Genomic DNA, 13,168 nt, shown 5'->3' with positions numbered 1-13,168 from the left:
TAAAGAACCCATGTACAAAATTAAGGTTCTCTTTTCATCATCTCCTCTCCCTGATCTTGTCATTTGACAAGCCAAACAGAGGCGTGGTCACTTGCATGAATAATACATTCTATTACACTCATACAAGGGATTGAGAGTGAAGTAATAGCAGTAGTGGTCATGTGTGCAAACAAAGGTTGTCATGCCGTTTTTTTTTGTTTTTTTTTTTTTGCTATTTTGTTGTTGGGTTTTCCATGAGTAGTAGTGATGATGGTTGTGTAGCCGTAACAAACTGTCTTTAGTATTTTTATCCTTAACTCAAAATTAAAATAATAAAAGTATTACTGTATTCTTAAAAATGATTACTGATTATTTTTACTTGGATCTATTAAAGTAAACTTAGCATTAAACAACAAGTAATTTATTAAATGTGATAAAATAGGGTAAATAATTTCATTAGAATCAGATTATTATTTCATATTATGAAAACTAATACATTAATTGCTGTATGAAAATTATCTTTATTTTTGTTTCTCAGAAAATTCCATCTTATTTTTTACTGTTAGAAGACTAAGGATGAAATCATAAGCAATGTTCTTTTGTGGATGCAAAAATAGGGACAGGGTTCAGTGAGAAGGCCATATAGAATCTGCATCAAGCAATTAGCAGAGGACTCACAATGCACCTATTCAGACCTACATGCTGTGATGGAGGATAGAACAAATGGTGTGAAAGAGTCGGGAAAATCTGTGATACCGTCACAACTAGATGATGATGATGATAGCAGATATACAAAACTATGCAAGTAGAAGAGAGATTTTTATTAAATGGAGAGTTTATCAAATATCTAAGTGGCATTTACTCTAAGCATGGTTGAGCTGGCTTCCTCCAAAGGAGGAAGTTTCATGAGAATATCAAATTTACATAACTATCAGCCCAGTGACAACCTTTTTTGTTTTACACTGTCATTGAATCTTGGATTATCTCTGATCTCCAATGAACCAAATGATAACAGATTCCATGGGTCTATCCGATCTGATCTTATCTGTCTAATATATCCACTTTTGACCAGAAGCTTTAGACATTCACTCGATTTTTCAGTCACTCTAATGGTTATCAGAAATGATTACATCCGTCTCTTCTTAGTCTATTGCCATCTAACTACCCAGAAACTGGCCATTAATGGCCATGATGCCATTCAGTTTGGATCATGCCATTGTTGTTAGCTTAGCTTACTTTTGTCTTATGATGAGTCACTTCTCAACTCAATATACTTGGACGTATGTGAGGAGTGGGCAGTCGAGTATTACACAATTGTTTTTTTTTTTCTTCATATATTTAATGTTTTTTATTTATTATAAAATACTTACATCTTGTTGAATGTTAATTGCTTCTTTCTCTTTGTCAAGCCAACTATTAATGACACTGTTACTTGCTGTAAAAAACAAAGTGTTAAAAAAATTTGATCAGTATTTTAAATAGAATCACTTTCATTTTTATTTTACATGAAATTTTATGAATCTTTCAATCTTGTAGCAGGTTTTAAGTTTATTTAAAAACAGACAATGAAGATAAATGAGAACTCGGACATAGATAAAGTATATTAGGATAGAAAGGCTATTAAGGTTGTCCAGAAATTTTGTTACGGTGGAGCATAGGCAGGAGCAGGTGCTAGTGTGATTACAAGAGTAAGGAGTGAATGGAGTAAGGGTTAGAGAACTTGTGCAGAATATTAACCATTGTCAACAAAGAAAGAGTCAGGCATGTGTGTGCAGTGTGATGATTCATGGAGTTGAAACATGGCAAGTGTTTTGAGAACATGTGTTGGGGAGAAATTATATGAGAATGATGAGAATGATATGATGGATGTGAATTGTGAGTTTTAAAGCCTGAGGAAGATTAAATCTGGACAGTATATGTGCGCAATACAGGAGACTTTGATGGTATATACATGCTGAAAAAAACAGATAAAAATGCTTGGATTAGTAAATGAAGAACAGTTGAGATAGTATGGTTGGTTGACAGGGGAAAGTCAAGGAAAACATGGAAGGAAGTGATAATGATGGATTTGAGAGAAAGTCGAATAAATATGTATGGCATAATCACATTGATAGACTGGTTCTCATTAGATCATTGAAGTTAAGCAATGATTAGCCTGGCCAGTACCAGATTAATGACCAATTGGGAATACTAGGCACTTTATGTGTTTTAAAAAATTTTTTTTATTGCATTTTTACCCCAAACAGGGTACAGTACAACTTTAATATAGGGGGCTACTATCTAGGATATAAATTACAGGGATACTATGTAAGGAGTTCAGCAGTAAGATGTCTGCTTACATTACACTTGAACTTCTGCATGTCAGGACATTCTCCACTTTCATCTTATTCTTCACTATTCTTCTCTGTCTATAACTTTTACTTAGTCTCATAAGGGTAAATTCTGTCCTTTTCCATCCATACGTGGTCAGCCACACGCAACTCTTCAATATCTCCACATATTACAGCTTTCCAATGTTCTCCTTGCCTTACTTTTAATGAATGACGTGTATAGTTTTGTATAGTTTTCCACATTTACATGAAATTGCACACACAGTTTTTAGTCATGATTTTTTCTGTAGAAGGCTCAACTCTAACAAGATGTTTTCGGAGAGTTGAGTTGCTCTTGAATACTGTCCTGATGTCATATTCTCTGGATTTTTTTTTGTTTGAAATTATTTTCGTGTATTGGTATGAAATAAAAAAATATTTAATCTTGATTTCATCCAAAAATTAAACATTTCAGATTACAATGCTAAACAGATTTTCCCGGTTTGACCTTCAATTTTTTTTAAAATCAAAACCAGGACTATGTATTAAAAAAAAAAAAATCTACATTCAAAAAAACATTCCATTAAATAAAACGTCTTCATTTATAAGAACTTATATGTATCTATAATAATCTGATCAAAATCTTATTAGCCTAAAAGACTCAATCACAGCAGAGATGTAATAAAGTAAAAACAGATACTTACAAATTCCTCCTTGAGCTTGGTCATGATATTTCTTTACATTGTGCCGTAAACTGTAAAAAAAAGAAATAAAAAAAGTTACAAATAAACATGTACAAATATAAAATAGAAATTACTTTACCAAAACTATGCAATGAATGTTGATTGATATCAAGATTCACTTGATTAAATTATGTGCAATCAATAATCTCTTAATAAAAAAACTAGTTGATCTTTATTTCACATTTTTTTCAAGGAAATTTTAATTTAGTTTTCATCATTTTATGTTTCACATTCAGTTAAAATTCTGAGAATCTTTTTAAAAAAAATTTCATACAAAATTTTTTTTTTTAATTTAGAAAAAACAAATAAGAATTTCCAAAATATCTAATTTATTCTAAACTAAAATCTTACTTTCATTATATCTAAAAACTTTTACTGTAGGCACATAGATCATTGTAAAACACAATGAGACCAAATTCATTTTGGTAACGACTGAATAATAATCCTTTGAATTATTCTAATCGGTTTAATGTCTGTTTTATAGGACTTGTGTCGGATAGTTTTGAACAATTTATTTTAAAATTTTTTATTTTAAATATTAAATAAAAAATTATTTAAATTCATTCTGACTGTGAATTAGGGACATAGGGGCTATAGGAGCATCCTAAGCGGGGAGTTGTGCAGCAAGATGCTTGTCCACATTACATTTAAATTTCAGCATGTTGGGTCAATCAAGGAAAAATTGATCAGGGAGAGAATTCCAAGACAAGCAATTAGAGTAGAAAATTTTCTGCTATCTGGGGACTGTCATAGTGAAGGGGGTGCGATTTTTTTACATTGACTGATTACGAATGCAGCAAGTTCGTTGGAACATATTCAATTGAAGTGTTTGTAAAACAGACACAGCAATACAACATTGTGAGGATGAAACAGAGGCTGGCACTTAGTAGACAGTATGGAACCTATTAGATTAGAACTGCACGCCTGTGGAATTGTCTTCCGTTTTCCTGCTTTCCGGCTGACTACAATATGGTTGTGTTCAAGTCTAAAGTAAATAAGTTCTTGATGAGCCGTTCCATATAAGTTATCAAATTTACCAAATTTTCATTACTAATGATTACTATATTGACCAATTTCTACTGTACACTCTTTAACCCTTATCCTTGAGTGGCCTCTGGGCCTTGATAATGTGGTGATGCCTTTGTAAAAAAAAAAAAAAGATTAGCAACTTTATTTTGGACTCTGAGAGGGAGAAACTAGTGGTTTGTGCACCAGGCCGGATGTGGCAACACTATGCCATGCTTGGGCAGATGGTGGCTTTATAGAGATATAGGATACTGTCAAGTATGAGAAGTTTTCTAGTCTGGTTATTTGCAACAGATTTGGCAGTATCTTCTATGCATTTATTCCAATTCATGTTACTTGTGAATGTTAGGCCAAAGAGTTTTAATGGTAATCAATGGTTGATAAAGTTTTTTACAATTGTTAAAGGAAAAGCACTTTATTTTTGTAACATTAAATGTAATAATCTCTTTTTGCCAAAAGTAATCCATTTTTCAGCGCAAATTAGAAAATTTGTCGTGTCCTGTTGGGTCAGAAGCCAATTTTCAGTGCATAACTAGAAATGCAGTTATTATCAAACAAGTCAAAAATCCTTACAAATGTAATTTAATCTTGTGGTAAATGAAAATTAATCATAAAGGAAGCAATAATAATTACATTAAACCAACAATCTCTCAACCTCAAGAAAACATACAAATGTTACATAAATTGTGTTTGTTATATATAGATTTCATTATTATTATTATTGTTATTGTTGTTGTTATTGTTCGTTGTTAGGAAGTCTTATTAAAAGTGAGTCTTAGAGAGTCTTATTAAGAGAGATGTTGCGTTCTGTGTTCGTGTTATGAAGAGATTCATATATATAAAATGTTCATACTTAGAAGTGTAGTAGAAGCTCTTAGAGTGAGGAGACAGTGTTGAGACAGTCTTAGTGTTCACATTGTAGATATGAGATATAGAGACATTGTGTATGTGAAGACATTTTAAAACACAGGATATATAAGACATATAATGACAATTTTACTTTACCTTTTGGTAGAATTACAACACAAACACAACGTTTATAAAAACACATGACACGTTTATTTCCATGGACCGGTCGGTGGTTTTCTTAGTCAGGAATTCAAAGTTTTACATTCTATGTTTCAAAGGTGACCGTCTCGCTTCCAGACGTTCGACTGTCCATCTCTGGACTCCAGACTGTCGTCTGTCGTCCTCAGACTCTCTCTGCTTAACTCTAAAGTTTCTAACTATATCGAGAACTTCCCATTTTCCATGACGTCATACACATGTTAAAACATGTGTCTTCTTTCACGTGTTCTGAAAATGCGTGTCCAAAACCTTTTCCTTTGTTTACAAAAGGAATTTTAACCCATATTTCCAATATGTTAAAACATGTTTATTAAATTATCCTATAGTTGCATTCCTCAATTCAATTTCATAACAGAATTGACAAATGCACATTCCTTTTCTTAAAACTATTTTATCTCTAAGCTAAACAATGGTTTGTTTTTACATTCCATTTTCTAATTCTCTCTCGTAATCTATTTCTAAACCTAAATTACGAGGTTCGAATTTCGTCTATTCTATTTCATTTTTACATTTAACTAATTCCCTATTTTTATACTTACATGAAAAGGGGATAGCCCTTATCATGTAACACAAAAACTGACAAGGAAGCTCAAATTTAACTTTATTCATTTCAACAGCTAACACATTGAATTTTCTTTATATAATTTATAGCAAAGAATAGATCCAGCTGGATTTATCTTTTAACAGTAAAAGATTTGGATGGAAACACAATTTGCCAAAGTAAAAGTTTTTTAGTATTTTATTCACTAAAGTTTACTTGAATTTTTTCTGTAAAAGACAACTTAAAATGCATATTAAACCAATCATATTGATAATGTGTCGTTTTTTAAAATGAGGCTTTATATGCACAGAGATACACAATATTGCATACACCAAATTTGAAAAGCACCAACATATTTTTCATATGAAACTAAATCGCCTGTCAACAAAAATATAGTAACCATAACCTGAGGTAGCATGAATAAAAAAAACAAAAACATAATGACATAAGAGACAGAATTATACATTTATAAAAGAGAAAAAGTTAAATGTTATTTACATCAAACTTTATCAAAACAACTCCAAAAGTAAACACAAAATCACCCTGAAATTGAAGGGAATTTCACTATATTTAATCATTTCTGCACACTTGATTGGTTGATGATATTTATTATTATGACTAATTTATGGATTCAAACAAATGTCCTGATTGGCTGGTGATATGACAAAAAGCTCTTTTTTATTCATTAAAATATCCTATTTTTACAAGTCCTTTATTTATTAAAATAGTATTTTTTTATCAATTTAAAGTACTAAATTACTTTATATTAAAAAAATTTGTAAAATTATCGACATGGTCAGTTGAAGGCAATACATGACAAAAGCTACACAAGAAACTTGAATTCCAAAAATTTTTCCATTCTGATAGCTTTTTTCCTAGGATTAGATTTTTATTCCTGCTACCCCAACATGCAGAAATTAAAATGTAAACACAAACATCTTGCTAATAAAGGTTGCCTCCCCCATAAATCTAGTTCCTATCACAGTATCCCCTTATATTTTTAGTTGTAATATATGAATAAGATAAAAAAAATTTCATTTAAAAAAATAAAAATAATGGACAAAAATATCAGTCCATTCTTCTAATTGGAGATTAAAATTAAGAGACAACTAAATCTTTGGTTTTACAGAAGTAAAAACAAATTTAAACAAACATGGTGACTTACCTGATGAGAAAAAAGTCAACTTTTGCTGTCAAACTCTGAATCAAACAATTCAAAGTTTCATAAGCGTCGGAGAATTTCTGTTGGGCTATCATTTTAGCTGACCTTTGACATTGGATATACAAAAAAGTTTAAAATATTAAATTTATGAAAACTGAATACAGCTTAAGAATTGTAGAAAAAAAAAAAAAAAAAATATATATATATATATATATATATAAAAAAGTGAAATTGTCTGTGTGTGTGTACATTTCTCTACCAAACTACTCTGACAATTTTCAGTCTACAGACTTGAGACTTGACATAAGGGGTATTCAGATTTGGGAAAATCTTTGTAATCAGTTTTTGGCCAGAAATTTGGCTGCCAAGGGGTCAAAGTTCAATGATTTGACCTTTGAAAACTCTACCAAACTCCTCCGTCAATTTTGAATACTCTACCAAATTCCTCCGCCACTTGAAATTTTAGATGTAGGTTACTTGGACATTGATCAAACTTAATTTGATTTGAGACTAAAACAATAAATGTTAAGGGGTCAAAATTGAGGTCAAAGTTAAAAAATATTTTACCTCTGCGGTCTCTACCAAATTACTTAGCCAATTTTTGGTCTAAACATTTTAAATTTTAAATAAAGTATATTCAGACATAGGGCAAGCTTTTTAATTGGCTTTGGATTGGAAATTTGGCTTCCAAGAGGTCAAAGTTGAAAGAGTTGACCATTGTAGACTCTATCAAACTCCTCTGGCAATTTTTGGTCTAAACACTTGAAATTTTACATGGAGGTTACCTGGACAGGAGTCAAATATATATATATATTACTAGCAGGGAGACCAGATGTTGCACGGGATTGAATGATGATCAACAAATGTTTCACACTCCCATATTTTTATTGTTACTAAAATCAGTCAAGTTGCCTAGTTTTCAATCAAATTAATTGATTGCCTGCTCTAGTTGGGGACCCATCATGGTGCAACAGGTGGTAGCTTCAGATGCTTCCCTGTGGTGATGTAGTCCACAATATATTGTAGTCTAGATTGCATTATAGAGAACTAACTTTTGATTTTATAAAATTATTTTTTTGTATATAATGGCTTGAATTAAAGTTTAAAATGTAAAAGTCAAGTATCATAGTGCAATTGTGCTTTAAACAGAAACATTCATTACAAGTACGCTTCTGTCATATCAAAGAACCTACTGTTGACTTAATGTCAGGTCTTTCGGTTTAAGAAGTAATAAAACTTTTCAAATGCACTTGTGATGTTAGGCTGTGTAAGGTGTTAACTTTGGTCAAAATCGCCTGTTCCTTCTTCCATCGGATTATTTTGATTATTGATACTTATCGAAAACATTCCGATAGAAAACCTATCATAGAATGAGTTCATCAGGAGCAAACTCACCCACACAAAGTTCCTTTTATATAATCACTAGCATGGGTATCCGGCATTGCCTAGATTGATATGAAGTTCCATTTGAAACACGCCTGCTATACTAATCATTTTCATCATGGGTAACGTGGATACCCCCACAACAATTTCAAAAATAAAAGAATGGATAAAAACATGTAAATGTAATCGCCCCCAAAAGGAAGTATCTGATACCCTCTTCACCAGATATTTCGGCAGAAGGAATCACTGTTCTAAGAAAACTCACAATTTTGTGAACCTAAAAAAATAACGTTTATAAACATTAATGCGTGCATTTATTTTTTGTTTTGGTAAATGTGTAGTTTAGCAGCGTAAATTATTTGCCAGACAAAAGAAATTATAAAAACTATTCATTTTTATATAACACACATTGTTAGACCCAAAGGCTGAAATAAAACCAGAAAAAATTTAATTTTTATTATTTTTTTATCATTTATATTTATTATTTGAGGCCGCTATATTGCTTTTAAAATTTTGCCTTTCTAAGGTTTGGCAGATTGGCCTTTTTAAGCTCTTTCATGAACTATGTTTTTGGCCGCCATATTTTTTTTTTTGTAATGAAAGAACGTAAAAAGGCCAAATCTGCCAAACCTAAAAAAGGCCAAATTTTAAACGTGTAAGGCGTGCACATTTAGTCTAATAAAAAATGATAAAAAAACATAAAAATGAATTTTTTTTTGTTTTATTTCAGCCTTTGGGTCTAATAGTTTTTATAAATTTTTGGCTGTCAAATAATTTATGTCACTAAACTACACATTTACCTTTATTTTTTGTAAGGGCACTTTTTTTACTGGCTTTTTTTTTTCTAAATAAAGGAAATTTTAGATTTGCTTATTTTATGGGGGGGTGCGTTTTGATTTACTTTTTATTTGTCATTTTATGATATTTTGGGCTTTGTTTTGTTTAATAAATTGTTAGGTGAAAGTAGAGAATGGTCTCATTAAAAATAATTAAATTTATTGTTATTTTATGTTTTCAATGTATCCCCCCCCCCCCCGAAAAAAAACAAATCGTATTTGTCAGATTTTGCCGTCCCCTTCAATCGCCAAACTTGAAAAAAATGCTAGAGGTGACATGTCTCATTGAACGCCTGATGGCCAAAAAGTGGGTGCTTATTTTACGTTAAATTTATATAGAAAAGTGATCTCCCACTCTAACATGTTATTTTATTTTATTTCTTTTCAAAATTTCTTCTCATAATATTTATAAAGGCTGTTTCAACGTATTAGGCTGAAAAAAGTAGATCTCCATTTTTTTAGGGGTTAAACGCCGCTGGGTCACATCGTATAAAGTTACCTTTTTAATTAGAAAATTAAGTTTCTAATCAATGAAATTAATACGAAAAAAGAAAAGAAAAAGTGTAAATTGTAGAATTTAGAGGGGAGGGGGTAGATCTTCATTAAACGACACTGAATTACGTGGTAAAAATTTACCGATTTCTGTATTGCCGTAAGGAATAAAATAAAACAAACAAATGAAATCTTTTCAGTTTTTTTCTGTAAGTGTTTTTTTTTTTTGAATATTAAAAAAAAAAACAATAAAAGCCAAACATTTTTTCTATCTACACGGAATTATTTTTCCAGCTAGAAACTTAATGAAATCACCAAATGATATTCAGTAAACATTTGTTTTTTTTATGGATAACATCTAGGCGCAAATAACTCTAAAAAAGTTTTAAAAAAAGGTCGCTGTTGGAAATATTAATTCCAAAATAAATTAAATTAAATATATTATCAATATAATTGTTGTTTAAAATTTATTAAATAACAATTTTAAATAGAACACTTAAAATAATTCTCTCGCTAAAAACATTAACTAAGATACCGCTATTTAGTAAAATCAATTTTTCTTAATGTCATATGCAAATAAGGTGATCTCTTAATTGTATCTAAGTATAGTACTATACATAGAAATAAATGAAAGATTAAAGTAAGACACGTTTTGTATATATTAATCAAATTGTGAACAAACATGGAGATATAAGGTTATCTTGTATGTATATATAGCATAATGTCATTTTGTCAAGTTTTCAAATTCAAACAAAGCCTGCATGTTGATCAACCTTTGTTTTCATTTGGTTGGTTTGGTTGTTTTTTGTTTAATGGCATATCAACCCTTTTTGGGTTATTTAATGCCAAATCTCGTAGTTTAGAAAAGGTCTTTATATTTTTGAATATTTATTCATAGGGTTGGGTTGTTTTATAGAGTAAAATTTTTTAATTTTTGTAAAAAGTCATGTTACTCTCAAAAAGTATTTGATCCAGGCAGTTGTTTTCAAAGATGTTGAAATTAAGGCATTGTTTTCTGGCATTATCAATGGCTCTACATTTCACAAAAATGTGTTTGATGGTGCAATATTTTTTTGACAAAATGGGCATTGTGGTTGTTGCTCGTTTCAGTATGTAGGAGTGTGTGAGTTTTGTGTATGAATTTCTTCTTTTCTTGATATTCTAGTTGTTGGTTTCCATACTTCAATTTGGTATAATTTGTTATTTGTGTTGTTGTTTCATTGTTCTTGCTATTTTGCATAGAATGGTTGACTGATTTTTGGTTTAAAGTCAGTATGTGAAATGTTTATTGTTTCAGGGTTCATATTTAGAGCTGATTTGGCTGCTAAGTCTGTTCTTTCATTTCCTTTTATTCCAATGTGAATATACTTATTTCTTCCTATATTTGCAGGAATTTTGTTAGTCTCTGCAGAAGACTTTCAATTGTGGACATTCTAAAAACACCAAAAGCTGATCTCATGACTCAATGGCAGATTGTATCTAAAGTTTTTAGGTAGGATTTTCTGGCTGATCAGTATATAAAACTGCCGTAGTCTAGTTTTGATTTAATTAAACTTCTATATAACTTCATTAGAGTTTCTTTATCAGCCCCCCCCCTCTGTATGAGCTATTACAGTTGCAGTCTTTTATTGCAACTATTTTTTAGGTTCTTCAGTTGGGGGATGAATGTCAGTTTTTTTTTACCAAATATTAGTCCCAGAAATTTGTGTTCTTCTACAGTGGGGATTACTGTTCTCCTGAGTTTCAATTTAGGGTCATTGTAAAGTTTTCTTTTGTGACAGAAATGAACGTGCTAGGTTTTTAATTTGGAAAATCTATATCCATTTTCCGTTGCTCATTTGTCTAATTTATTTAAGCATTGTTGGAGTTTGCGCTCAATCGTCTGCAATACACCAGGTCATCTACATATAAAGATCCCTCAATGCCAGGGTCCAAACATTTCACTATGATGTTCTTTTAATATTAAGTAGTGTCAGGGATAGTATGCCACCTTGAGGGATTCCTTCCTCTTGGTTTGTGGTGTCCGAGTAAGCGGATCCAATGGGGACCCTAAATTTGCGGTCTGATAAGTATCCTTTTATAAATTGTGGGAGTCTGCCTTTTAAATCTAATATATGTAAGTCTCTCATTATTTCATATTTCCATGTAAATTGTAGGCTTTCTCTAGGTTGTAAAGGATTGCTGACAGGAGTTTATTCCTGATAAATGCTTCCTTTAAAGTTGTTTCTAATCAAACTATTACTGAATCAACATTGTAAGTTGGAAATCACGTTGTTGGATTCTAGATACCAAACCAGTCTATCATTTACTATCCTTTCCATTATTTTGCACAAGTAGCTAGTTAATGAGATTGGTCTGTAGTTTTCCAGGTTTGAATTGTCTTTTCCTGGTTTTGAGATTGCTATTATTGTAGTTCATCTCCATAAGTCTGGGAATTTGCCTTCTGCCCATAATTTGTTGTAAATTCTTAATAGTAATTTTTTGTTGCCTTTGTAACTCTATGAGCTCGGTTTAATTTGTATTCCATCAGATTTGTAGTTGTGGCCTTTTTCTGAAATTTCTTCAGAGCTGCTTTTTGCAATTTGATGGATTCCCGACATTTATCGTTGAACCAAGGTCTGCTGTGTCTGTTAGATGCTGACATTTTAGAAATGCATTCATTTGCCATTTCTAGTAATGTTTCTGTGAAAAATTTTACTGTGTCATTGTTTGATTCTATGTGATTCAACCTATATCTACATTTTCCTTTGTATAGTTGTCAGGGAAAGGTTTTCCCTGTTGAATTTTAGGCTTTCTATCAATATTGGCAAATGGTCACTGCAACAAATGTCATCACGTACTTTCCAATTAAAGTCCCTATACAGTTTTAGGTCACATCAGCTTAGGTCGATGACTGAACGATTTTCTGCTAGTTTGGTTGATGTGTGTAGGTGTACCATCATTGAGGAAGCATATATCATTTTCGTTAATCAACTCTTTTGCCCTTTTTATTAGTGCCTTTACATCCCCATAGGATGTTATGACTATTGAAATTTCCTAATAGGATGAAAGTTAATCAGTTTTTTCAATTCGTTTTTATGTCATCATTTGGTGGGCATACCATAATTGTTTTATGTAGGTGGCGTTAATGACAATTGCTTGTTTGTTATGTTTATTTGACTCTGACTCCTAAATTTATTGACTAAAAATTGGAAATACTCTGTCCGGTCTATTGTTCTAGTCACCCCCACACCTGATTAATAGAAACTGATTATTTCCATCTTTGTCTTGTCAGCTGGGAGTGGCCGATTATTTGAAAACTGACTACCAACTGTGAGGGGTCTTTAGGTTTTAAAAGTTCAAAACTATCTCAGCACCCCCACCCCACTATCATCTTTTTACTAATCTCACTTCCTATACTTTTGCTCTGCTAATAAATTATTTCCTCTGATTGTTGGAGTCTTGGCTCTGGTGGGGGACCTCCATAGTATCTAATGTTTTAATACAATTAAAAATTAAAAAAAACACGAAATAATAATATATGAACACTGAACCCTGGAAACAATGAATGTTGCATTATGTGATTCAGAATATTTCTCACACGCTCATTCTTTCTGACAAAAAAAAAAAAAATGAAATTAAAATTTCTT

At 31.3% G+C, this 13,168-nt stretch overlaps 1 protein-coding gene across 1 annotated transcript in view; it reads right to left on the bottom strand.

Annotated features, from left to right (window-relative positions):
* LOC145252681 (inhibitor of nuclear factor kappa-B kinase subunit alpha-like) overlaps window positions 1–13,168 on the bottom strand; it is a 193,960-nt gene that overhangs the window by 85,810 nt on the left and 94,982 nt on the right. The window contains exons 12-14 of the mRNA XM_080112502.1: window positions 6,832–6,933; window positions 2,993–3,042; window positions 1,350–1,414 (exon numbers count right to left, since the gene is read on the bottom strand). Coding sequence (XP_079968628.1) covers window positions 1,350–1,414; window positions 2,993–3,042; window positions 6,832–6,933 — 217 coding nt within the window. The remainder of the gene's footprint in view (window positions 1–1,349; window positions 1,415–2,992; window positions 3,043–6,831; window positions 6,934–13,168) is intronic.

Source organism: Euprymna scolopes, chromosome 29 (genome assembly GCF_053919585.1).
Source record: "Euprymna scolopes isolate OS-2025 chromosome 29, ASM5391958v1, whole genome shotgun sequence".
Lineage (NCBI taxonomy): Eukaryota > Metazoa > Mollusca > Cephalopoda > Sepiida > Sepiolidae > Euprymna > Euprymna scolopes.
This window is presented reverse-complemented; position numbering and strand designations above follow the sequence as displayed.